Source organism: Sus scrofa, chromosome 2, assembly GCF_054392235.1.
Source record: "Sus scrofa isolate SSC_HxYL_T2T_F1_AM1 chromosome 2, Sscrofa_HxYL_maternal_Yorkshire_Landrace_v2.0, whole genome shotgun sequence".
Lineage (NCBI taxonomy): Eukaryota > Metazoa > Chordata > Mammalia > Artiodactyla > Suidae > Sus > Sus scrofa.
The window spans coordinates 126979377-127007002 of NC_139384.1; the positions used below are offsets into that span (position 1 = coordinate 126979377).

At 44.2% G+C, this 27626-nt stretch overlaps 1 protein-coding gene and 1 long non-coding RNA gene across 23 annotated transcripts in view; one reads left to right on the top strand and one right to left on the bottom strand.

Moving 5' to 3' along the window:
• Window positions 1-27626, top strand: part of MCC (MCC regulator of WNT signaling pathway) — a 454523-nt gene that overhangs the window by 186588 nt on the left and 240309 nt on the right. For 2 of the 21 annotated variants that reach the window (XR_014838504.1, XM_085014216.1), the window contains exon 2: window positions 2709-2846. The exons of 16 other annotated variants lie outside the window; for them this stretch is intronic. Coding sequence is in view for 1 of the 5 variants with exons in the window: in XM_021084626.2 (XP_020940285.2) it covers window positions 16809-16853 (45 nt within the window). In the remaining 4 variants the exon portion in view is untranslated. Of the gene's footprint in view, window positions 1-2708; window positions 2847-16573; window positions 16854-27626 lie in introns of those variants that run through there. 3 more of the 21 variants (XR_014838500.1, XR_014838501.1, XM_021084626.2) reach the window with 2 other exon arrangements.
• Window positions 9961-13754, bottom strand: LOC146405674 (uncharacterized). 2 transcript variants are annotated; one of them, XR_014838544.1, is made up of 2 exons: window positions 13083-13754; window positions 9961-12413 (listed from the first exon to the last, which is right to left on the bottom strand). It is a non-coding gene; the product is annotated as an uncharacterized LOC146405674 (long non-coding RNA). The 2 variants fall into 2 exon arrangements; XR_014838543.1 differs by having other exon boundaries at window positions 9961-12409; window positions 13083-13430.

Here is a 27626-nt window from a genome sequence, read left to right on the forward strand (position 1 = left end):
GAACCGTAGTTTTTCCTGGGGTTTGGAGTGAGACCTAGGGTTTTAGTAAAAGACAAAGTCATATCCTTGAGATGTCCCCATAGTGTAAGAGTCTTAGTAGACTCGTCCTTGGAAGGACACTTAGACTGTCCTTCCTTCTAAATTCACACAGCTTGTTCTCCCCACCTCTGCTATGACAGGTGAAGCGGATACTTAAAATATTTTTTATCCAGGTCTCCCCATCCTCATTTTCCAGGCACCATGCCATACTCCATCTCTGCCACGACATTGGGCCCTATAAACTTAACCCATCTCCTGGGGATTTGGAAATGGCGTGTGTTTGTCTCCCAGTCTGTCGCTGAATCAGGGGAGACATTACCTGTCTCTTAATCAGGTGGCCTGTGCAGCGGGAAGGGGCAGGGCTGGCCTGCAATGAGGGCAGGTTGCAGGCGAGGTCCAGAGAAGGACACAATCAGAGGTGAGCACAGGTTCCTGCACGGCCCCCTCATGCTCCAGGAGAGCCCCGTGTGCTTAGATGAAAAGAGAATTGGTTCACGTTTTCACTTCCACTATCCCAAGTCATCTTGGGAACCTGCAACCCAAAGAGCCATAACTCATTTAGTAGTTAAAAGCAGCTGGAAACATTTGCAGCTATTCTGAGGACCTATTGTAAGATAAAGCAGAGGATGTAAGTAGGGGGCTGAGCTGCTAAGCACTTGGCTCCGTGGAGGGGGCTGCGTCGTCCTTCCCCGAGCGTAGATGTTGAAGTTGGGGCAGGTCCCGTGACCTAGTGGCCTAGCTCTGAACTAGAAGGAGAAGCCTCTGTCAGAGGTGCCGGTTGGAAAAAAATGACCACTGTGTTGCTTTTCAGGACAGTTGTCTATTTCCAGCATTCACTTTGGAATTCGTTCACCGCCAGTCTCAAAATGCTCAGGCCAGTGTAGGACTTGCACCTAGAGCAGGGATAGGCACACATTTTCTGTAAAGGGCCAAATAGTAAATATTTTCTATTTACTGTTTGTGTAAGTTGTGTGGTCTCCATTACAACCCCTCTGTTGTGGTAGGGTCAGTGCAGTCATAGACAACATGTAAACTAATGGCCGTGGCTATGTTCTGGCACAACTGTATATACCAACTTGAAAATTTGAAATTTATATCAGTTTTGCATGTCATGAGATAATCTTTTATTTTTTTCCCAACCATTAAATAAATGCAAAAATGCTTCTTTGCTTAGAGGCTGTGCAAAAACACCCAGTAAGGTGGATTTGGCCTGTGGGCCTTTGTAGTTGGCAGACCCTTAAAGCATGCCGTGGAAGCAGAGAGGGACACATGTGCTTTTATAATGGCTCAGGTGGATGAGAACAGCTTTCATAGAGTGTGGGTCCTGAATATTTTAACCTTTCCATTAACCCCCCCTGGACCTCTGTGGGATAGATGACTAGCGTAGTAACCAACCTTTGACGTAGAGGAAAGGTTTTAAATCCAGTGAGCTGGTTTTAGAACTGGGGGCTAATGACTACCCAGAGCAGGCTTTTAGGTGCTTGACCCCATGACTGAGGCTCTCTGTGCATTGCCAGGTGGGCAGTGCTGTTTCCACATGTTCAGTAGAGAGCCATCAAGCCTCCTGAATACTGAGTAATGCTTATGAGAAGCCGGATTAAAACTACAGAGTTTAATTTTTGTCTAGTTTAGCCCCTGAAATCAACGCCTTCCCTTGATCAGTACTTGAAAGATCTAAGTGTGTACGCTATTTTACCAAAAAATCTTTTATTGAGGTGTAAGTGACAGAAAGTGGACTGCATGTATTTAAGGCACACAGTTTGAGAAATTTTTTATATATGTATATATCTGAAACCATTACCACAATCAAGATGCTGAACATATCTCTCACTGCCGCCCCCGCCCCGAGTTTTCCTCTTCTCTCTCCCCTCTCCCCATTGCCTTTCTCTTTCCTAGATAGTCTCTGATTGGCTGTCACTCTCCACTGATTTGCATCTTACTGAACTTTCTGTAAATGGAATCTTACAATATGTACTGGTTTTGGGGGTCTGGCTTCTTGGGTTCAGCATAATTTTTAGATTCATCCATGTTGCATGTATCAATAATTCACTCCTTCTTGTTGCTGAGGACATCCCATTGAATGAATGTTGGCTCATTCATCTGCTGAAGGACATCTGCACTGTTTCCAGTTTGGGGGAACCTTAACCAATACATTGGCTGTTAATTTTTGTGTATAGGTCTTTTTATGGACATATGCTCATTGCTCTTGGGTGAAGACCAAGGTGTGAAATAGCTGGTCACATGGAAAAAATGTGTTTAACTTCGTAGGAAACTTCCACACTTTTCCCAAGAGGTTGTCCCGTTTTATGGTCCCACCAGCAGTGTAGGAAGATTCTTCTTCTTCACATGCTCGCCAACTAAGTGTGCTGGTTTAAGGAAGCGTTTTTCATGAACATTTATGTTATACACTCTCTTAAATACAGAAAATCACATCCTCGAGGATCCTTTAAATTTTTTTTGTTTCCAAAGAGCACTAAGGCTTGCCTGCCGTTTCATTCCCAGGACATCCCTGTCAGAGGAATTACAGGACCGAATCAGATGCCTGGCTTAGGCAAAGTCACATGGTTTGGCTTCCAGTCTGACCAGCGTTGTTATTTTCTTTTTCCTTTTTCTGTCCTTCAAACATATGCCCACTGGCTCCCTTTCCTTTCCTTTTTTACTTCCTCCAGTTACTTTGCTTTCGCCGTGTTGAGATGTGAGGTTTGCGTCTCCATCTGTGTGGAATCGGTACGTGAGAATCAAGCTGTTTTCTGCCGCACCATCAATGTCTCAGGAAAATTAAGATGCTCCTGAAGATCACCCCTTAGGTAATAGCTGTATTACAGCTTTCACTTTGCACCACGGCTTCCCTGTAATAAAATTATTGCTGTCTTTTGGCCCTGTCCTCGAGGTATGTTACCCTGAGAAATGAAATGTTGCTGAGGACGTGTGTGTCTCAGTAGGAGTTTTAAACAATTTAAAAGAGCTGTGTTTTAACAGTGCCAATTTCGCAGCTTACCAGGCAGGGGTTTGTTACATCGAACCCATAGCTCTTCAGCTGTCCAAGTGAATCAGGGCCACTATTGATTAATCAATAGGAACTCAGCCTTGATTCTTGGGTATGGGAGCCAATATCTGATCCTGAGTTAATGTACTGAGAAGATGTCTCCTCTGGTACGTTCTGTTTCCTGGCCTTTTGCCTTCAGCTTCCATCCCTATTAAGGGTTCTCCTCATCCGAGTTGCTTAGATTTTGCTGCTCCACCCTAACTAGTCAACTTGGAGAGCTGTCTGTTGTAATATCCAGCAGATGCTGCTAAACTGGCAGTTGGCTTAAAAGAGACAACACTGGTTGTTAGGGCCAGTCTCTTTGCTCTTTCCTAAGTTGAGAACACTCTCCCTCTCCCAGGTGAAGAACTCTGGAGACTGAAGTTTTCTTACCAGCTCTTCTCTGCCAGAACGGTGGGGATAGTGGTGGCCGTTCTGCAGATGCAGTGGTGCCATGATGGATGTAGGTTTTCTTGAATGGCATGGCTAGAGAGCAAGAAAATACAGAGTAGGAAAAAGCATTTCTCAAATTGAATTTTGGAAAATATATTGGAGTTCCCATCGTGGCTCGGTGATTAACGAATCTGACTAGGAACCATGAGATTGTGGGTTCAATCCCTGGCCTTGCTCAGTGGGTTAAGGATCCGGCGTTGCCCTGAGCTGTGGTGTAGGTCGCAGACGTGGCTTGGATCCGGCATTGCTGTGGCTCTGGAGTAGGCCAGTGGCTACATCTCTGATTAGACCCCTAGCCTGGGAACCTCCATGTGCCAAGGGAGCGGCCCTAGAAAAGGCAAAAAAAAAAAAAAAAAAAAAAAAAAAAAATCGGAATTCCAACCTCTTTCCTCCATGTAAATGGAAGCAGTGTTAGCCTTCCTTTGCCTTCTGCATATCTACTGAACCTTCTACAAGGTCGTGTTGGTTTAGAGCAGTCATTCTCTAAGTGTAGTCCCTGGACCCGCAGCAGGAGCATCTTGGGGGAACTTGGCAGAATTGTAGATTTTTGGGCCGCATTCCAGACTGACTGAATCCGGAAATCTGGAGATGGGTCCAGGCGTTTTTTTAAGAGACCCTGCAGGTAATTCTAATTCATGCTGGTGTTTCAGAACCACTCGTTGAGATCCTAGCTAACTGGGGAGTAAGTACTTTCCCTTCAGTTTCTTGATTTCTATAGAAAGAGTATAACCATCTCTACCTTTTAAGGTCATTGTGGGGATTAAGATGATAAGTATGAATATTTGCTCATAAGTACTCAGTAAATAATAACTGCTAATATTCGGTACCATCTTTTAAAAGGTATGGTGATAGACAATGAGAAAATAAAGGCATAAAAGAGGGACTTGGCCCTGAAAAATATGCAGTGAGAAGAGGTGACCTATATATACATGATTATCTGTTCTCCCCAAATGGTAACCTTTGTCATAAAACCCAAGCCAAGGATTGACTTTTTTTCCCTTTCTGATAGTAGGTGTGCATTTGCACCTATACAAACCTCATACTTTGAAAGTATGTTTTAGCAGTTATTACATCATTGTGAAGACTCTATAATTAAAGAAAGTGATTAGCAGAAATGTCTTGGATTTTGGACAAACACAGTTTGTTTTGTCAAAATCTCAGAAGGACAGTCTATGGGAAAGAAACTATAAAAATACCTGTTTCTTTTTACCTTCTATGGCAAAAGATGGAGCCTAATTTCTTGCATGTAGGGTGGAATAGAATAGGATTTGTATTTCGTTTTTGTTTGTGGGTGATGTTGAACTCAAGTTGTTGGGTTTTTTAACTTAAAAATAAATGATTATATTTGTCAGGTTCCCATATTTTAGTTGTATTTGTTATTAGTGACTATTTGTAAATTCTTTTAAAGGAATAGAGAGCTGCCATCTGCTTAAGAAGTTTGGGCCTTGGTTTTTTGGCTAGTTTGTCTAACATAGAAAAACCTCAGGTAGAGAAATGTACACTTGTTAAAGTGTAGCTGGTACCATAATATATAAGCATGGTTTTTTACTCTTTTTTTTTTCACTTAACATTATATCGTGAGCATTTTCCCATACCATAAAATTACCTGTCAACAGTATAATGGCTACATAATTGCTCATGAGGGTGTATCCTAACTTAACTAATCTCTTTTTGAGCACTTAAACCATTTGACAGTTTCTCAGAAATAAACGAGGAGCCTGTCAGCTTCAAGAAAAACCCCTGATGGTGTATGTTGCCAGTGACAAAATTTGAGTTGTCAAGTGAAAAGTGAAAATTGGATTTTTGGAAAACTTGTGTTTGAAACCCTGTGATTGACAGCTTTTCAATAGCTAAAGACATTTTGATTGTAATATTAACAAATGTGACTTTGTAATGTTTTTCCAAAGAAATTGGTCAGCTATGGAATATCTATGTAACTAATTGAACCAAGAATTTTCAGAATCATGCATGGATAATGAAAGATCCTTTCAAAGTGCAAGATAGACTACTGGATTTTCATGTAACAGTGCAGGGAGTTCGCTTTAGATTCTACACTGCAATTAACTTTTTCAGAAACTACTCATCAAATTATGTATACTTGTCAAGCTGTTTCCCTTAAATATGTCCAGCTTTTTGTATGCCAATCCTATTTCACTTGAATGATTTGGGGGAAAAAAAAGAGAGAGTGATGAATTTTAGGGAAGCACCAAAGAAGCATCCACAGTCATCTGAAAAGGCCATTAAAATACCCCTACACTTTCCAACTACAGAGCTGTATGAGGACCGATTTTCTTCATGAGGTTCAACCTAAATAACCCATTTCAACAGATTGCATGCAAGAGCAGGCATGAGACTCTACTGTTTTTTTTTGTTTGTTTGTTTTGTTTTGTTTTACTTTAATTGCAGAAGAGAAACATAGGGCAAATTACGGGGGAAGGTGTGAGGAACTTCCATCCCTCTCCAGATGGACCACTCTCCTGGCACCCTCACGTGTTCGTCATCCTAGAAGTTCTCGTTTCTTAAAATTTGCTTGGCATAGAGTCGATTTACAGTGTTGTATTGGTTTCAGGGGTACAGCAAAGTGATTCAGTTACACATATACACTTGGCCATTCATTCTCTTTTAGATTCTTTTTCCATATAGGTTATTACAGCATATTGAATAGAGTTTCCAGTGTTAATACCATAGGTCCTTGTTGATTATCTATTTTATATATAGTGGTGGGTATATGTCGATGTCAAACTCTCAATTTCTCCCTTCCCCCCACATTTCCCCTTTGGTAACCATAAGTTTGATTTCAAAATCTGTGAGTCTGTTTCTGTTTTGTAAAATAAGTTTATTTGTATCGTTTTTATTACATTCCACATGTAAGTGATATCATGTGATGTTTGTCTTTCTCTGTCTGTCTTGACTTAGTATGATAATTTCTAGGTCCATTCATCTTGCTGCAAGTGGCATTATTTCATTCTTTTTAATGTAATATTCCTCTATGTTTCTATTAAGCCAGATGTTTAAGAGATTTGAAAAACTACAAAGCAATGTCATTCTTCTCACTAAATATTTTCTTTTGGAAAATATATTTTTCACTGAAAGTGTTAAGTTAATGAAATCTAAAAAATTTTTTTAAATGAATATGTTTTAAATTTCTTAATTTTGAATATGATGAGTAGCAATAGGTACACCCCCACATAACAGAAGCTCTTTGAGGTCCTCAATAAATTGAGTGTGAAAGGGTCCTGAGACCAAATAGTTTGAAAAGCTCTGGCTTAGATGAATTTCTTTGTTTAAAAGTTTAGTGTTTTTTCTTTTCCCGGAGTTGGAGGTTATTGTTTCCTTTTACTACTCTTGAATTTGTATTGAATTCAAGCCACTTTGAAGGATAATATTCATAATCTACTAAATTATTCATCTTTTTCCATCTTTTCTGGAGTTATTTTGTGGTTAGAGCTTATTTATACATTTCGGTTGAGCCTTGACTTTTCCTAGAAACATTTATTGCTTCCACGAAGCATTGCATTTTGTGATATCAATTACAGTGTCACATATAAAATAGCTTCACTTTTATTGTGATGATGAACGTATCCTGGGAATTGGAATAAAGGGAAAAATAAGCCATGTGCTCCCCCCTCCCACCAAGTTTAAGCTATCTTTGCAGATGACTTTGAAAGCATGTTAAGAGCAGTGTGCTTTGCAGTTAATTTTGTTTTCCTTTAGTAAATGATAATGAGTCTGTTAAATGACTTGGAGGTGCGAGTGGAGTTGATTACCTGGCAACTTCCTGTTTGTTTTTCCAAGGCTGTCTTCTAACCTGTTCAGTAGACTTATGGAATTAGATGTCAGGGCTAAATGATTTTGAAGGGCCGTCTTGATTTCTGAATAGTATTTGGGCAAATGAGAAAGATGACCATGTTTTTTTTGTTTTTTGTTTTTTTTTTTTACTATTTCATTTGGGATTTACCTATAACAGTGGGGCATCTCACAAATGAGTGAGAATGGAAAGTAGATGCCCTTTTCTGTACTGGAGTCCCTGTTTGATTTCTTTGGAGGTGGTGGAGTACCTTTGTCTTTCTAAGAGAGTTTATTTGGCTTCAGTTATTAGATAATACTTAGTAAGAATGGAGTTTGCGGAGCTTTTGTCTTGCTTTTTGCTACTGTAGATCATAAAAAATATGGGTGTTTTGAAAGTAAAACACCTTTTAACCTTTTCACTGAGTGCGTGATAATATCCCCCACGTTAAATAGATCATTTAAAGATCTTTCAGTATAAGAGTTTTAATGGAAGACAAAAAGCATAATGATGTGGTCAAGCAGAGTAGTACAGTCTCTTAATTTACTGTCAAATTACTTTAAAAGTTTTAATTAGCATAATTAAGTAGCATAAGTGATAAGGTATATTACTTTATGTATTTTTATAGGTATTCTCTCCTTGAGTCACTGCATTTAACAGGAGCCTTTCAATTTAATTACCTCCTCTCCTCTGGGCCAGGCATGAGGCACAAATGATGACAATGTAGATTCGTGCCTTGACAAACTCAGCTGTGTCTAACCTCACCTGAGTTCTCAGTGCTCCTGAGTGATTCCTTCTATTTGTCCGAGTCTGTTGGCTTTCGCGTGTTTTGACTGCCACGCCCTGAATGAACACTTTACATCATGACAGAGTATACACGTGAACATACGTTGTATTAATTTCTTACATGTAATGACAGTCTTTATGCTTTGTCTTCTGATTTTTTAGTTCTCTCTCTCTCTCTCTTTTTTTTTTTTTTTTTGGCTTTTCTCTAAGGCCGTACCCATGGCATATGGAGGTTCCCAAGCTAGGGGTCTAATGGGAGCTGCGGCCACCGGCCAGTGCCAGATCCGAGCCAAATCTGTGACCTACACCACAGCAACGCCGGATCCTTAACCTGCTGAGCGAGGCCAGGGATTGAACCTGCAACCTCATGCTTTCTAGGCAGGTTCATTAACCACTGAGCCATGACGGGAACTCCCATGATTTTTTTATTCTCTTCTTAAAAAGTACTGATTTCAGAACCTGTCATAATCAGCTCACTAGAAAACACTGACTTGGACAAGTCTGTCTGCCACTCACCATAGCAGTGGTTGTCTCCTGTCTTTTCGACTCTTACATCTGAATCCTCTCCATCTTAGCAGACACCCTGGCCTCCTGCTCCACAGAGAGAGAGCCACTGAGTTTTGATTTCCTCAGCTTGTCACAAGCCTGCAGATTTCTGCTCTGGTACAGTGCTTCGGTCCCCTCTCCCTCCCACTGTGAGAGAGGTTTCCTTTTCTCCCTACACGCTCTAGATAGCACAGTTTGAACACTGGCCCCATAAACCACACTGGGCCGGGATGACTGGCTGTCATGCCTGGAGTTTATGCTAGATGCCCATGAACCTTAAAATTGAACATGCTCAGCCTCACAAACCCCCAGCTGCCTATTTATTTGGTATCACAAATGTGTATCCACCAAAAAGATAGAAGGGATAATGGAGTTCCCTGGTGGCCTAGCAGTTAAGGGATCTGGTATTGTCGCTGTGGCAAGGGTTCAATCTCTAGCCTGGGAATTCCCGCATACTGCAGACTAGTCTGGGGGAAAAAAAAAAAAAGATAGGGCGACAAGGTGAGTTTGTGACAACCACTAGTGCCACCAGATGTAGGAAGAGGGTAATGGAGCCTGATAACCTCCTGCTGGGTTTCATCTCCTGCTGCAAAGATGTGAATTGAAATTAGTCACCTTGGAGAAATCAAGAGAGGCTGTAATCTGGCTTTCAGAATGATTTGCTTTGCTTTACTAGCATTTTCTGCAGAATAAGCAAAAAGCTGGTATGATGAGGAAATAAAGCAAAAGCTGGTATTATCCCAGATTTGAAGATTACAGTGCCTGTTTTCTCAGACTTGAGATTATATACACTAAATGTCTGTGTCAGTTTGAAAGAGTGAGTGGCAGTGTTCGCAGGAATCGGACAGCTCTTAAACTGCCTGCTGGAATCCTGTTTGAATATCCAAACCCGTGCTCCTCTAGGTTCTTCATTTCAGTCTACCCGGATATACAGGTAGACACTTGCATTGAACCTGAACTCCACGCTCCTTGACTACGCCGTGTTGTGTTTTCCCTCTAGACCTTTGCATGTGCTGATTCCTTTGTCAGGAGAACCCGTCCCCTCCTATATCCTGCTTTTTCTAGGACTCATTCCCTGGCCACCCTCTAAGTCCCTATTCTGTATTTCCACAAGACTCTAATTTCTTCTCCCTAGGACTCAGTATATTATGTTTTAATGGTTCAGAGACTCTTTTCTGTCTGAACCTCTACTTCACCCCCCTGGCAGGTACTTTCTTCTTCTTCTTCTTTTGTTTTTTTTTTTTTTGTTTGTTTGTTTGTTTTGTTTTGTTTTTTGTTTTTTGTCTTTCTATCTTTTTAGGGCTGCACCCATGGCATATGGAGGTTCCCAGGCTAGGGGTCCAATTGGAGCTGTAGCCGCTGGCCTATGCCAGGGCCACAGCAATGTGGGATCTGAACCGTGTCTACAACCTACACCACAGCTCATGGCAACATCGGATCCTTAACCCACTGAGTGAGGCCAGGGATCAAACCTGCATCTACATGGATGCCAGTCAGGTTCGTTAACCTCTGAGCCACAATGAGAAACTCCGGGTACTTTCTTATTTTCTGAAATATCCACAACACCTGGCATAGCATCTGTCCTAGTAAGTGCTCATTTAATAATGGTTTTTGTTTGCTTGTTTGGTGTTCCGCAGCATGTGGACGTTCTGGTGCTAGGGACTGAACCTGCACCATAGCAGTGACCCAAGCTGCTGCAGTGGTAATGCCAGATCCTTAACCTGCAGCACCATGAGGGAACTCCCAATATTGTTAAATTATTGAAACGAGCAGTGCTAAGATGAGAACGGGCTCTAATTCAGCTCGTGTGATGGTATCCAGCTGCCTCTTGCATGGAAACTGGGGAGAACCAGGAATAATTCCACTAAAGAGAATAGCGTTGGCACAGCTAAACGACATGCTGGTTTCTTTTGACTTAGAACCTTCCATTTGGATTCAATTTACTTGGGGTGTGGTGAATTCCCAGAATAACAGACACACCCAGTTTAAAATATAAATTCATTCAAGGCAAATAATATTTTGGCTTATCCGTGCCATTATTGAGTGAATAATTAAGAGTTTACTGGTGAATAAAACGTTGATGCAGTTGAATCAGAGCAAAAAAGCACACTTGCATTTTAGAGTTTATTATGTTGTAAAATATTACTAGATTGGCCTAAATAAATTCCTTTACTGTGTGTATATAGTATAATCCCATCATCTGACAATACTATGTGTGCCTAAACTTCCCGCCCCATTTTACTGGGGCCCAGGAAGGTAAATGCAGTGTTTTGTTAGGCATCTCAGATTCAGCAAAGAAATGAGCCTGTGGTTAGGGCCACATGGGACCCTACACAACCTCCTGCTCCTCCTGAGGCAGAAGGTAAAAGATTTGGTCTTTGACTATGGCTCTTTTTTCTCTGGAGCAGAGTGCAAAGAAAGAAGATATGTGTGACTCAGATCTGTCTTGCTTGTGGATGGGGGAAACCCAACTCAAACTGAGTTTCATTCAAAATAGGAAATTGAATCCATTTTCCGTTACGAATGTGTTCCCCCAACACCGCCACCACCAAGAATGCAACTAACATCTTATTTTTTTATTATTATTATTTTTAGTGATTTTTATTTTTTCCATTATAGCTGGTTTACCATGTTCTGTCAGTTTTCTACTGCACAGCAAGGTGACCCACTCACACATACATACATGTATACATTCTTTTTTCTCACATTATCATGCTCTGTTACAAGTGACCAGACATAGTTCCCAGTGCTATACAGCAGGATCCCATTGCTTATCCATCCCAAAAGCAATAGTTTGCATCCATTAACCCCAAGCACCCAATCCCTCCCACACCCTCCGCCTCGGCAACCACAAGTCTATTTTCCAAGTTCATGATTTTCTTTTCTGTGGAGACGTTCATTTGTGCTGTATATTAGATTCCAGATATAAGTGATAACATTTGGTATTTGTCTTTCTCTTTCTGACTTTACTCAGTATGAGAGTCTCTAGTTCCATCCATGTTGCTGCAAATGGTATTATCTTGTTCTTTTTTATGCTGAGTAGCATTCCATTGTGTATATATACCGCATCATCTTAATCCAATCATCTGTGACGGACATTCAGGTTGTTTCCATATCTTAGCTATTGTGAATAGTGCTGCAATGAACATGTGGGTACATGTGTCTTTTTCAAGGAAAGTTTTGTTCAGATATATGGCCAAGAGTGGGATTGCTGGGTCATGTGGTAGTTCTATGTATAATTTTCTAAGGTACCTCCACACTGTTCTCCATAGTGGTTGTACCAGCTTACATTCCCACCAACAATGCAAGAGGGTTCCCTTTTCTCCACACCCTCTCCAGCATTTATTATTTGCGGACTTCTGAATGATGGCCATTCTGACTGGTGTGAGGCGGTATCTCATGGTAGTTTTGATTTGTGTTTCTCTAATAATCAGCAATGTTGAACATCTTTTCATGTGCTTGTTGCGGATGTACTTTCCCTACTCTGACAAACAGCTGCTGTCCCTGTTGACCTATCCCATCACTGGGAGGGCTGACTGAGTTCTGAAGCCAAGGCTGCCATGTGTCAGAGAGCAGGTTCCCTTTGAGGGTGTGTCAAGGAGGAGCCAGGTCCCCTCAAAGGGTTGCTGATCCCTCCCGGCAGATCTATTGCTCCCTTTGGAGGGTAGATATCTGACTCGGGCTAGGGGAAGATACTGTACTGTCCTCAGAGGCTGGGGAAGTGGAGTCGGGCTGTGTCACCCCTGTGATGGGCACTCCTTTCAGTTTCTCACCTTCCTACCAACTTCCACCTCCACGCTTGCCTTCACCTGTGTGTGTCTTAAGCTCTGCTGTGCTTTATTTCTCAAGCTTCTCTCATCTCAATTCTTAAAATCTTTGTGTAACATACGGAAGTTCCCAGGCTAGGGGTTGAATTGGAGCTGCAGCTGCTGGCCTATACCACAGCCACAGCCACGCCACGCCAGATCTGAGCTGCATCTGCGGCCTACACCACAGCTCATAGCAATGCCTATCCTTAACCCACTGAGTGAAGGCAGGGATCAAACCTATGTCCTCATGGATACTCGTTGGATTCTTTTCCACTGAGCCATGACAGGAACTCCCCTTCTCAAAATCTTTAGTGTTTGGATGTGCCTTAGTGGCTTGGGCTGAGAAGATATCTTGCTTCTTAATCTAGAAGCCCTGGGGCAATAAAGTTTTAAAAAACGTCTATTTTTGAGAAAGTAGTACTCACATGGTGAAAATAATTTTTCAAAAAGTTCAGAAGGAGGAAGTTTCCATTGTGGCTCAGCAGTTAACGAACCTGACTAGTATCCATGAGGACATGGGTTCCATCCCCGACCTCACTCAGTGTTGCCCTGAGCTGTGGTGTAGGTCACAGACGCGGCTCGAAATTGGCATTGCTGTGGCTGTGGTGTAGGCCAACAGCGACAGCTCTGATTTGACCCCTAGCCTGGGAACCTCCATATGCCTCAAGTGTGGCCCTAAAAAGACAAAAACAAAACAAAACCTAACAACAACAAAAAGTACAGAAGGAGACACAGAGGAAAACAAACCTTCCTCAAACCTGGGCTCCCAGTTCTCCACATCCCTCTCTCAGAGGCAACCATTATTAGCAGTGCCCTGCATACTTCTAGAAAATTTATGGGAGTTTCCTGGTGGCCTAGCAGGTAAGGATCTGGTGTTGTCACTGCTAGGGCTCTGGTTACAACTGTGGTGTAGGTTCAGTCCCTGGCCCGGGGAACTTCCTTATGCTGCAGAAGTGGCCAAAAATTAAAAACAAAAACAAACAAACTTGGGAGATCCCCTCATGACTCAGTGGAAACAAATCTGACCAGCATCCATGAGGACACAGGTTCAATCCCTGGCCTCGCTCAGTGGATTAAGGATTCAGCGTTGCCGTGAGCTGTGGTATAGGTCACAGATGTGGCTTGGATCCCACGTTGCTGTGGCTGTGGTGTAGGCTAGCCGCTACAGCTCTGAATCAGCCCATAGCTGGGAACCTCCACATGCTGCGGTGCAGCCCTAAAAAACAAAACAAAACAAAACAACTTACACAAAGAATGTAATTAGTAAAGAAATACCAGTAGTCAGTCATTTGGAAAAAAAAAAAAAAAAGAGAGAGAGGACTAGGGTTGGGGTGAGGTAGGGAGAGAGAGAAACTGATTTCTGGGGGAGCCATGGTGACACGAGTGGTATAGGCCATGGCTGAGGGTTGCATCAAGGTAATGGGCAGGGAATAAGGGACGAGATAATGAGATAATTCCAGAAGGACGTGCAAGATCCAGCCACTGGTTGGGTGTTGGCAAGATGTCAGGGATGGCTAACTAAATGGGGTGAATTGGGTTGTGAGGAGAGTAGGCCTCTGGGTCAATTTTGTAGCGGACGGAGGATGGATGGGGGTTTATATGCATTAACCCAGTGACTTTACAAAGAATCTGAATGCTCTGTTTATCCCTCATGTCTATAAACCCTTAATAATTTGCCATCTCTGCTCATGTTCTTGTTCCTTTTACATGTTCCCTTAGGCCACTGGAGGGTTTCTGAGACTCACGTTCTAAAATGATTTTAAGAGTAGTATTGAATATGCTTCATGCGCTTTTCCTGTAAAGGAGAGGCTGCTAACTGGAAACTCAACAACCGAGTCTAGCCCGTGGGCATACTTGGACGGGCACAAACAGCATTTTGTTTTCTACTTGAGTTCACATCTTAAAAAAAAATTGAGACTTGCCCCCAAACCTGATTGTATGGTCTTGAGAAAGAGGAAAATCCGCTGCACTGAACCGGTCTTCTCATTGTAGTAACTGGCAAAGTCGGAACAGCTGCCTCCCCCGAAGACCGGCTGTACCTTCTCCACTTGGCACAGCCCTTGTGACTCGCTGAGTTACCTGCCAAGACCCTGCAGCCCTGCAGTAGTCATCCGGGCTGTTAGAGTTGCTGCTGCAAAAGATTCCAAACTATCAGAGAAGCTGTGTCTGTCTTCTAAGGTAGAAAAACCCTCGAAGGTTTTTCTTAGGACACTCTGTTGTGGCACTCCCCCCCCCCACCCCAGCAGAAACAAATTTGGTAATATGGATATTTGAATGCTAAAAGTTTGCATCTAACCTATACCAGCCTTTTTTGTTCGAAAAGAAAAATGCTGGCCGCACTGATTTAAAGTGATGAAAAAAAGCATACCTTTTGGCTTGGCCAGACTGATGTAAATATTCCTGATGCTGTGGTCAGCGCAGCTGCTGTTCACCATGAGGTTACAACGCCTAACACCTGGAATTCTCCTTCTGCGGTTCATAAGCTAAGAGATGGGGTAACTTTCTTTTCCCCTGGACCCTGGTGATGCAGGAAAGTAGAGCCGGATAAAACAGTTTTGCTTGTATTGTTGGAGTACCTTAAGAAACGCTTCTGGATAAAATCTCTGCCTCTGAAGTCAATAAGGAAAAGATATAAATCCCTTGGGCGACATAATAATTGGAAAGAGGCTTGTCAGTTGAGATAGTTTATTGGCCTGAAGTACCCTAAATTTACCCGTTTGGGGGGCTGTGTTTTTTCTGAGACCATCCTAGGGAGTTCCCTTGGTGCGTGGAACTTGACCTTGGACTAACCCCAAGGTTTCTAGTCACCAGAACGTGGGAAGTGGAGGGAGTAGTATTACATAGGCTTGGAACCCAGCCCATTAGAAAAAGGCGCAAGCGTTTTCCAGGGCCGGCCGTCTTTGTCTTCAGTTTTGAGTCACTCACTGCGTATTTGATCTGAATTCCCCACACTCGTTACATAAACAGTTCCATGCTCTCCTCAGGAAGTGGGTGACATAAGTCAGTGATGGATGTTCCAATTCCAACAGCAAGAACACACAGTCACAGAAAAGGTCTGGTCGTCTAAGTCACGTGGGTTAATTTATAAAGGGACATGTCTCAGCATGTGGAAGAACAGATGTCGGGAGGCATTGCGCTAGGAGCAGGGTGAATTGGGCTGCTGGCTCAAGGAGCACGGATTCTAACCCCAGCACGGTCTCTGTCCTGCCGTGTGACCTGGGAGCAGATTTTCTCCAAATCTCCTTTTCCTTTTGCATAAATGAAGGAGGTTGCACTGATCATCTTCTAGGCAGCATTCCCATCGTCTTTGCTCGAGCAGTCCTTTACTGTCATCGTCTTTGCTTGAGAAGTTGAGACTCCTGGGGAGAACCGTCCTGCCCCACTGTCCCATCAGTGATGGTGGTTGGACTCTGCTTGATAAAAATCACACAGTGTTGGAGTTCCCCTTGCGGCACAGCAGAAACAAATCCAACTCGTGTCCAGGAGGATGCGGGTTCGATCCCTGGCCTCGCCGGTGGGTCAGGGATCCGGCATGGCCGTGGGGTGTGGTGTAGGTCACAGATGCGGCTCGAATCCTGCATTGCTGTGGCTGTGGTGTAGGCCTGCAGCTGTAGCTCTGATTGGACCTCTAGCCTGGGAACTGCCCTATGCCATATGCCATGGGGCGGCCCTAGGGGAAAAAAAAAGGCACACACACACACACACACACACACACACACACACACACACACACAATAACACAGTATCCTATATAACCCGTGACACTGATGATTCTTCACTGACCTCTTCAACTGCTCTGAATCTTGCATGTTTGGAGACACTATGGGAAGCAAGACTGGCTTTACAGGGAGAAGGTCTTTTCTGTCTGAGTTTCAGAATGCCAGGGGCGTTCTGTTCCTTCCAGAGATTTCTCTTACTTTGTAATGATTCCTGAAATTCTGCAATATTTCTTTTCTTCTTTAACCACTTTGATGTTTCCTTCTCGAAGCCTGTGTTTTGGAGTGTGAAGAGGCTGGTAGCAGGGCGGCTGTTAGACTCACAGCAGATTAGTGTAGCGAATGGCACAACCAAAGGGCTCTGTATAGACAGTGACACCAGCAGAAGGAGCAGTGGGTAGGAGGGCCTGAAGGCCATCTTTATCCGTCTGATAAACTTGTCCAGACTGGTCCTGGTTGAGCAGGTCTGGAAGGAAGAGGAAGCTGCTGCTCTGCAAAGCTCTGCTTCCTGCCCTTGAACTCCAGCAGAGGCAGGTGTGGTTCTGCATGCTCCGAACACACACACCTACAGAGACGCCCAGACCTACCTGAGCACATTGGTGGGGTCAACCAGGAGGAAAGAAGACACAGAGGAGAGGACACACCTCATGGAACGGCAGTGGGGCAGAGGCTGGAAAGAATGGGATTGGAATGTAAGTAGAGGGTGAGGGTTTGCCGGACGTGATAAGAAAGCTCGTCATTGCCGAAAGCTTTGAAGGAGAAGAATGACTGCATCTGTGGCTGGGACACTGGGGAGATGAGGCTGTGAGGAGTTGTGTTGCTTCTGACTTGTGCTCAGGGGGGTAGACAAGTCTCCCTGTCCTCATCTCTCCCCGACCTCCTGTGCTTTCTGTGTTTTATTTGGTTCTAAGTGGATCTTTATGTTGGGATTGGCATTTGGAGGAAAATAATCACCGTAGAGTAAACAGCAGGGATTCGGCTCTGCTCTACACGCTCCCATCCCCCGTTTCTGAGTCAGCAGAGAGTGTGTTGTTCAGTTCGGTGTTTAAACACTAGAGATGGCTGTGTGTGTGCCCAGAGCCAGTGGCCGTTGTTCTGTCCTGTTCCTGGTGCAGACAATTTGAAAGAAAATCAAAACCTCGCTGTTACTCTAGAATGGGAAGGTGACGGTACCTTTACTATAGTGACTGTATTGGACCAAAAGGACATGACCTTTGTCCCTTTGAGCATTTAGAAGATCACCAGGGTTCCCACACTGAATTGTGGAAGCAGCCAGGTCATTTCTTATGCTGCCCTCTTAGACCAAGTTCACTTAGATATAAAACTTATTTTGTCTTTACCAAAGCAATGAAGCCATGGTAACACATGATAAGGCTGAGTATTGCGCTTGCTGTGATTCACATTCTCCAGCGTGACTCTCATTTCCAGCTGCCTGTTGAGAGCAAAAAGGCTCAAGTCAAGGATCAGCAAGCACCCTCTCCTGGGTTTCTGCTTCATTGGAAATAAAGTGAAGCCTCTTGTTGAGTTGTGAAGAAGTGAGAAAAAGAGAAGCTGTGTCTTTCCTTAAGACCTTTCAGAGCATTCCCTTGTGGCTTAGCCGATTAAGGATCCAGCTTGGTCACTGCTGTGGCTCGGGTTCCATCCCTGGCCCCGGAACTTCTGCATGCCATAGGCATGGCCAAAAAGACCCCCACAAGAACAAACAAAAAATAACAACAACAACAAAAAAAGCCAAAAAGAAAGACCTTTCAAGGGCATGCTCTAACACAGAGCTCCAGCATCTTAGGAGGTTAAGGCTGGAAATGTTAGATATTAGTGAAGCCTACCCATTATTTTCCAGGTGAGCAAGCAAGCTCAGAAGGCCTGTTCTGGTCCAGTGCGACACTGGACCTCAAGGAGAAGAGCATGGGGACTAAGGGTGCAGATGAAGCTTCAGACAGCCTGGGTCACATAGCATAGCCACTCATTAGCCTGTGCCCTTGGGCAAGTTCCTGAACCTCTCAGTGCCCCATTTTCTACATTTAAAAAAAAAAGGGGGGGGGGAGGACTAACAGGACTCACTTGGCAGACCTGCTGTAGGGGTTGAATTCAGTAACGCAGGTCACGTGCGGAGCACAGGGTAGCGCCCCTGTTCCATGCTCAGCCCCTGGGAGCTGGTCTTACTGTCAAATTTCCCATTTCCCGAGTCCTAGTGCACAGAGCCTTCTGTTATGTGTCATTGCCTTCACATGGTATTGATGTTACATCTTACAAATGATCAGTGTAGATGGTTCTTACTCCCACGTCTCTTTTTGTTTTATTGCTTATCATCAGCTTTCTTACTTTTGCTCCTCATATCCGTGATGATCTTCTTAGCACCTCATAAAACACACCCAGGGTGTTTTATCTGTGTTCATTGACTTTGATTCCTTGGGCATTTACTACCATGGTGAGGCTCTCTCCTGCCTATGTCCTAAGTGCTGCCTTCATGCTTCACCTCTTTCTGAGGCTTTTCCTTGTCTCTTCCCTTCCCTTCCCTTCCCTTCCCTGACTTGTGCTTCTTCCTGCCCCCCTGACAGTCGTCTGTACCCCAGACTGAGCTCTGGGACTCCTTGCATGACCAGTCGCCCTTCGGGTTTGGCTCTTTCGTATCCCATGTAACTCTGGTTCCTAGTGTCTTTCCAGAGCTTCAGGTCAACGTTTGATCTCTGCAGTCAAATTCTCTGCTCTGAGCTCTACCCTCTGCAGTTGATCTCTGTCTGCTGGGTCTCTCTTCACACGTGACGGCCCCCAGCCCCGTCCCCTCCAGTCGGGTGTTCCTGACCCTCTGCTTTCTGGCTGGGGAGATACCCATCCCTTCACACGTGCGTGTGCCAAGAGATTTGAATCCTTCTTCAATTCCTCCGTCTCCCTTTCCTGCCCACATCCAGTTTTTGGCCAGATCCCATTGCCCTTTCTTTGAGGACCTTTCTTATATTGGTCCTTTGTTCCTCTGCATCCCAGTTCCCATCCTCTCATACCTGACCTGCTCCTCTCCTCAGATTCCCTGACTTCAGCCTCTCTTCACTCCACCTTGTGCTGTATTTCCAGAACTCTTCTCTTAAAAAAATTGCTTTGTACGCATCACTTTTATTTCTACTAAAGCTTCTATCTGTACCAATGAGCATCTTTTTTTTTTTTGGTCTTTTTAGGGCCACACTCATGGCATATGAAAGTTCCCAGGCTAGGGGTCAAATCAGAGCTGTAGCTGCTGGCCTATGCCACAGCCACAGCCACAGCCGCATTGGATCTGAGCCATGGCTGTGACCTACACCTTAGCTCTCGGGCGATGCTTGATCCTTAACCCACTGAACAAGGCCAGGGATTGAACCTGCATCCTCAAGGATGCTAGTTATTCATTTCCGCTATGCCATGATGGGAACTCCCCCAACAGGCATCTTTACTAGCTGCCTGGTAAATAAAATCCAGATGTCATAGTTTGGCATGAAAGACTTTCTGTAGTTGTTCTCCTTCCTTCTCATTTCTGTTTGCATTGTTCTCTCATGTCTAAAATATATCATGAGTCATTCCAACATCTGTCTTTGTGTGCTGGGCATAGGACTGTACCCTCTTTCTCTCCCCTGTTCAGAGTGGTCTCCGCTGGCGCTCACCTGTGCATAACCCACCAAAGCCATCATCAAACCTTCCTCTGCTGCCCCTGCTCATTGGTAAAGCTTCCGTGTCTGGATTCCTCTAGGATTTTTCATTAGCCATGTTATCAGCTGTGTTTTCATGTATCAGCCCAGTTGTAAACTGCTCCAGGGCAGGGATCATGTCTTAAGACTGTTTCCAGCAGCCGAGAGCCTCCTGTCATCAAACCATTTAAGTACAAGGGTAGAGAGAATGGGCTTTGTAATGGACTGAACAGTGAACCAAGTGGAGAAAACTGGGTTAGAATCTTCTCATCTGGGTTAGACGGCCTCTTCCCCGAGAACTTTGCCCTATCTCCTGATCTTTCTGGGCCTCCGTTTTTGCACACTTAGCTATGAAGGGAGCCGAAGCCATTTTTCAGGTCCTCACCCTGATGTTACATGAATGACTCTGACGACTGGATTTGGAAACGATACCTGTGCTGCGGCCTCCCCTCCTCTGTTAGGATGAAGCAGGAGAGTAGAGGGTTTACAGAAGCAATGTGTAACTTGATAAAGACAGTATAGAGAGTTCACGGATAAAGTGGAAGGATTTTTTTCTTAAACACAATCACAGAAAGTGATGAGACAACTTTCAAAAAAGAAAAAAAAAAAAAAAGAAGAGCTCACACTGAAGACCAAAGACAGTATCTCAGGATTCATTTACTTGGTTCTCAGCCTCTTTCTGTGTCCTAAATAGGATTAGCTGCCTCTTCTTTCCATTCTTCTGAATTCCTGGTCGAATTGGCAAATAGCAGGCATTTAGCAAAGCTGTCACTTGGCCTTCCTGTCCTCCTAAAAATGAGATCCACCCCCTTCTTCCCCACACCACCCTTCAATCTGAAAGACGTAATCCAAGTTCTTTTCAAACCCATGATAAATCACTGCCCTTCTTTCTGCTTTTAAGCTTTTCCCCTTTATATTCCCTTCCTCTAAATCAAGATGAGGCTGCTTTTCATGAGAAATTGCTTTGGGAAGAATGAATTGATTTCCCAATTTAACAATTAAAAAAAAAAATTTGCAGGGAGGTCCTGTTGTGGCTCAGTGGGTTGAGAACCTGACTAGTATGCATGAGGGTAAGGGTAGTGAGCAGTAATGAACACAACCAGTATTCACAAGGACATGGGTTCACTCCCTGGCCGAGCTCGGTGGGTTATGGATCTGGTGTTGCTGGGAGCTGAGGTGTAGGTCACAGGTACCACTTCGATCCCGCTGTGGTGTAAGCCTGCAGGTACAGCTCTGATTCATCCCCTAGCCCAGGAACTTCCTTATGCTGCAGATGGGGCCCTAAAAAATTCATTGAATAGGAAGAATGTACTTACTACATTCACTGAATAGGGAATTCATTGAGTAGGGATCTCATCATACTAAATCTTTGATAAGGGGCTCAAAAGCAGAAACATAATTTAACTGTCTCTAAACACTGAAACTTGTAGCATCTGAGTTGCTACAGAGAGTCTTAAAATTCTGGCTAAATGCTTTTCCCCACCATTGTTTATGGTTGAGTTCAGTATTCTATAACTGAATCCAAATGTCTCTTTTTTCCTAAGACTTTCATTCTTTTTTCTTCCCTGTCTTCCCCTTGGGAAATATTTTTGGTTAGGACCTTATCTCAAAGCCTTTCTCCTAAGATCTTTTTCGAAAAGCTCTGAAGTAACCCTGCTCTCCTTGGCCCTCGTGTCTTTGTGAAGCCCAGACAGGCAGACCTTTTCTGATCCCATTAGGTGTTGATTGTGTGGTTGGCCCTCACTCCTTTCAAAGGGGCAGTGGTTGTGATTGAATGGGTTTTAAACTGTCTCAGTAGGAGTTCTTTACCGCTTGGATCTCTTTGGATTTTCCACCTCTTGGGGGAGGGGATTAGAAGAACCCTATGAGGTTTGGCTGACATGTGTTGCTGAAACTGAGAAGGGGGCACATCCCCTAGGAAGGCTGCAGGGTGATAACACAGCTTCACCATGAACACGAGGAGTCTTGTTTCTTACACTGAATTCCAAACCGACTATTACTGAGGCGGTGTCCTTCTTAGAGGCCTCATGCCCTTGATTGCTCCAAAGATAATGGGGCAAAGACTGTATTCCACTCTGCTAACTGCTCTCTGACTAGTTGGATTGCTCATGGCTTCGGCACATGTAACGTAATCAACTTGAAATGTTCAACTGGGAAAGAACAAAGGAAACCAGATGACTAGGACAACACAAAAAAGAGGAACATAAGAGATGTCTCTTTGGTTTCTTCTCAGGGGTTTTGGGGTTGAACCTCCATTGGAAAAAAATATGTTTATGTTCTTTCCAGAAGCAAGTCTGCGTAATTTTTTTTTAAACCCACGTTGACTGATTGATACTAGTTTTTCTATACTTGTGGGCAGCATTGCTGGAAAACTCAGATTTTTATCTGACAAATGTATTGTCACAGTGGACTTGCATTTCATGTATATTTAGGGAGCATTGTACTAATAAGAGTATATAGGTATGGTTGGGGATAGCAGTGAAATGAAATATTATTTTCCTAATTACTTTAGGGAGCTGTCTCTTCCCATTGTTTAGCCGTCTTTACTACTAGCCTCGGAGAGTAGGACTCGGTAAATTCACTCAGTGAAATCATTTCTCCGGTGGGAGAGTAGGTGTGGGTTTGCGCTAATTTTGTTTCATTCCTTTGGAGTCTGACATTTTATCTATCTAAGTAAATTCTCAGTCACAAGAGATATTCCTAGTAGCCAAATGTATTTGGAAATGTTATTTAAGGCTTTTTGCTTTTTTTAAGCTGAGACATCTAAAGTTTCAAAATGTGTAGGCTAATCTTCAGAGCAGATGTTAAATGCATTCTCACGCCAACTCCACAGATGATATCAAGTATTATGTAATTGGGAGTATTTCCTCCGTTTACTCAGTCTATAACTATTGGGAGGTCAGAATACATTGTGTTTATTCCTATAAGCTTTAATATTTAAGTCTGCTTTTATTTAATTTGTATTTCATGGAAATACAGATGATCATTCCATGTGTTGTCAAATGATCAGTAACTGAGGCCAGCAATCATATTCATATTACATACGTAATTTAGCAATGACAGAGGCATGTTACTGTTTAGAAATTTGTTTCTTGGAAAAGTGAGGTCTGTCAAAATCAGTTATTTAGACAGTCTCGGTATATCCACATATACTGTCCAAAGAAACATCTTTTTTTTTTTTTTTTTTTTGATGTGCTTGTGGACGTTCCTGGGCTAGAGATCAAACCCATACCACAGCAGTGACAATGCCAGCTCCTTAACCCACTGAGCCACCAGGGAACTCCTCAAAGAAACATCTTAACTAGATTTTTGTATGTTTCCTTTGCTTGTCCAGTAGAATGGGATCCTGGTACATGCTTACTGTTGCCAGGTATGTAACGTAGTGTTCTAATCCACTGCATAGCATCACACATAGAATTCAGAGGTGGGTTGAGCTAGGTGTTGGATGGGTGGGAGAAGCAGAGGAAGATGGAAATGGAGGCTGATGCAAGGAGAGGGGATAGAGAAATGCTGGATGTGGGGTCACTTGGCTGCAGCATGGGGCTGAGGAAGGCTAGCACTGAGAACCAGGCTCCCAGGAGCCCATCCAAGGGGCCTTCTGTGCCAGGAGGTTGGTAGTTCATGAATCAGAGGGAGTCATTAATAGTTTCTAAACAGGAAGAAAGGTAAAAACAGTTATGTGGCCAGCACTTTGGAATTATGTTCCAGAAACCAAAGTTTGGCTCTCATGATTATAATCTGCCAAAACTTTATGGCCATGTGAGTTAATACTTGTTTTTTTTTTTTTTTTAATGAAATAAACTTTTCTTTACCTTTCATTTACATAGGCTGATGATTCATTACCAGAAAAGGCTGTTTTAACTGCAGTAAAATTCCAGATCATGCCGGTACTTGATTCTGTCCCATTAAAAACAGAAAACAAAAAGCAGGGTTAGAGACAGTCCATTTTTAGACCTGGGCTTCTTGAATGGATTGATTGCAAGATGAGGGATACAGAGGGTGTGGTTGTAACTTTTGGAATTCAGTAGACCACATAAGGGGATGTTTTGGCTTACATTAGTAAAATAAATAATTGACTAGAAACAGAAGCGTTTCCCTCTGTGGCATCTCACTGGGAGCTGGATTTATTTGCTGCTCCCAGTCCGAACGGTGAGGGGAGACACTCAGGGCGCCTGTTCACCAGTCCCAGTTTGATCTGACTCTCCTGTTACTGTTTTTGTGCAGTTACAGCTTCACCTCCTCAATTTCCCATGCACTGTTTTCTATTCCTTGTGAGATTGGAGAGAACGGTTTTCTGAAGCACCTGCAGCAAGAAGCCCACACTTAATCTTGCTCGGTCTTAAGCCATGTCACTTTGGGAATGTGTCTCTGTCAGGTCCTGCCCTGCCCACCACCCTCTTGAAGTGCAGCCTGTGAGTCAGCTTGGCCAGGTCCAGCCGTGCAAAAGGGCGCCCTGGCGCCCCACTTTTCCTGCCACCATCTAACAGGGTATTCATCCTTGGGGCAGCTATTTTATAGAAGAATCACTCACACTGTGCAGGAAGCTCATATTCCTGAGGTTATATTTTGAGGTTTTAATTACTTAATAATTTGAGTAATTTATATCTCTCCCTATTTGTACAGTTCTCGAAAAACATGAATGTAAGTCACTTTTTGATTTAGTCATTTTCGTCCTTTATTCTGCCTAGCATTTCCGTTTCAGTTTGGGCAGGATTCTGGTTCTGCGGCATGTATTTTGGCTGTCCTCCCTGCAGTGGTGTCATCTAGAAGTTTGAGAACCATACCATTCCAATGACATACTTAGCAATATTACTTGCACGAAGGTCACATCAGCCAGAATGGATGCCTTTGGACAACGGGCGACCTCTTCCCTAAGTCAAGTCATTCAGCCTGGCCCCTGGGAACGCAAATGATGTCCTGGAGGAATTTGTTAACGCCTTGCTGACGCCCAGACTATTGTGAAGGGATCCAGGTGTATCATGCACATTGGTCTACTCGCCCAAGATGGCTAAGGTGGGGGATTCGGTTAGTACTGGTAAGGGGAAAGAGGTCATAGAAAATATTGTGTGGTTTATGAGGGGGAGAGTTTGCATTTTACTTATTTATTTATTTTTTCTTTTTGCCTTTTCTTGAGCTACTCCCACAGCATATGGAGGTTCCCTGGCTAGGGGTCCAATCGGAGCTGTAGCCACCAGCCTACGCCAGAACCACAGCAACGCGGGATCCGAGCCTCGTCTGCAACCCACACCACAGCTCATGGCAACACCGGATCCTTAATCCACTGAGCAAGGCCAGGGATAGAACCCGCTACCTCATGGTTCCTAGTCGGATTCGTTAACCCCTGAGCCACGACGGAGACTCCTCTGACCCTATTATTATTATAAAATTCAAGTTATTTCTAAATGACCTCCTGATGTTACTCAGTTTTGGATGCAACCGATTTATAGGGCAGCCAGCTTATGGCAGTGCATTGCCACTTGTGTTCTACAGCATCCTGGACAAGCTTTGTTGTGGGGCGAGGACTAGTGTGGTGACTGCATGATGCTCCAAGTTGAATTATTCCCCCTCGAGGACCCAGTTCCTTATATGGGAATAAGGGCCTTTTAGGATACATATGCTGTGATTCCCAGCACAAGTGCCATCGGCTAAGGGGAGGACGGCTTGTATAAAAGCCACGCGCCTCTCACTCTGGACCTGGAGACCCTCAAGCACATGGGAGCTGAAATCCCTGTGAAATATCTCTGCTTCTCTGTAAAGTGGAATGTGAGGGCCGGCTCAGATTCCCAGCTCTTCAGGTTCCTGGAGCACAGATGCTTGTTGGCTGTAATGCAAACGCCCACGTGCTCTTCTGCAGCAGCTGGTGTGCTAACTGTGTGAATGAAATCGCCAGGTTTGCTGAGTGCCGTATAGGCTAGAGGGCTGGAAACTGTTACAGTTAGCATTACTTTCTGTGAAAGGGAAATGTGATACCCAGGCCATCTCCACTGAAACTGTCCTCCTTGTAAAAAGTCCCACTGAGCTATACAGTATGCTGTTTTAGAGGAAGGAAGTTCAGTGCAATTGAGCTCCATAAACTAGAGGGTGCAAATCATGGATCATGTGACATGCTTAAGTCCCGCTTTGTGGAACGATCTGGACATATTTATTCTGATAGCCTTAGAGACACATCACACATATCTAGCAGGTCAGTCCAACACGGTCTAGGTTCTAGGTTTATTTCAGTTGGAAGTTGAGAACCTATTCCACATTAGCTTAAAACACCAGCAGCAGGGAGTTCTCGTTATGGCTCAGCGATTAACGAACCTGACTAGTATCCATGAGCATGTGGGTTCGATCCCTGGCCTTGCTCAGTGGGTTAAGGATCTGGCATTGCCGTAAGCTGTGGTATAGGTTGCAGATGTGGCTTGGATCCTGCATTGCTGTGGCTCTGGTGTAGGCCGGTGGCTACAGCTTGGATTGGATCCCTAGCCTGTGAACCTCCACATGCTGAGGGTGTGGCCCTAAGAAGACCAAAAAAAAAAAAACCGCAAAACACCAACACCAGGGAGTTCCTGTTGGGGCACAGCAAAATAAATCCGACTAGTATCCAGAGGCTGCGAGTTTAATCCCTGGCCTTGCTCAGTGGGTTAAGGATCTGGCGTTGCCGTGAGCTGTGGTGTAGGTCACAGATGCGGCTCAGATCTCGTGTGGCTGAGGCTGTGGCTGTGGCTGTGGCGTAGGCTGGCAGCTCCAGCTCTGATTCGACCCCTAGCCTGGGAACTTGCATATGCTGTGGGTGCAGCCCTGAAAAGCAGAAAACAAAAAGACAAAAAACACCATCAACAAAATTAGTTCATATAACTTGTAAGTCTAGGAGTGACCTTAGGTGTAGTCAGATCCTGAGGCCCATGTATTCTACTCCGGCCTCACTCTTGGCCCTTGTGTACATGGACCTCAGGGAGGGTTCACTTGCATCAAGTTCTAACCCCAGCCCAGTCACCACCTGGCAAGAGGGCCATCATGACCATCCTTCTTCAGGCACCAGCCCCTGGCATCCACATAGCAGCGGGAAGTGTTTTCCCCAAAAAGAACAGGGTGGGCACTGACCACAGCTCCCTACCACTCTCTGCTTCCAACAGCATTTATAGTCACTGCTGAGGACTGAATCTGCAGAACAGGAAACTAGAAACTAGAGCAGGCTTTGGATCTTTTTAAGTAGGCAGAAAGCCAGACGATAAAATGAATAATGACCTGGCCAGATTTGTGTCCTAAAGCTCCCCCCGGGCCCCACATGGAGAATCAATCACCTAAACTGTGGTGGAACTAGGAGACCAGGTAATGATCAGGAACTGGTAGCTCCTGGCACAGAACCAGGACTCTGTCTTCGATGTTTGGATTGCACCCAGAGAGGAGCTGGCAGTTCGCGGTGGGAAATCTGACAAGTGAGAAATGTGTGTGTGACACATGAGTGTACACACCGCGGCTGATGAAGATAAGCATCCCAGACTTAGGCCCCCTCCCACACAAGCCATGTCTTTCCCAGTGGAGAATTTCCCGCAGACGTGCTGCTTTTGGATAAATTGGACCTTGAGGCCCCATCCCCATCCTGACTTGACAACTGAGGTCCTTTCTAGTTGTGGCTGAGTCCACCTTCTGCTTCCTGGGATCATGGTTCCAGGAACGCATGTGGTTTCAGCAGGTACATCAATCAGCCCCCTGAAAAAGTCTGAGGAGAAAGGCCCCTTGCACTTAGCAGATTAAGAGGGGGCTGAACTGAAGGAGATGAAGCACCCCTGCTTCCTGAACATCCCCCCCCCCCCCCCACCGGAGAAG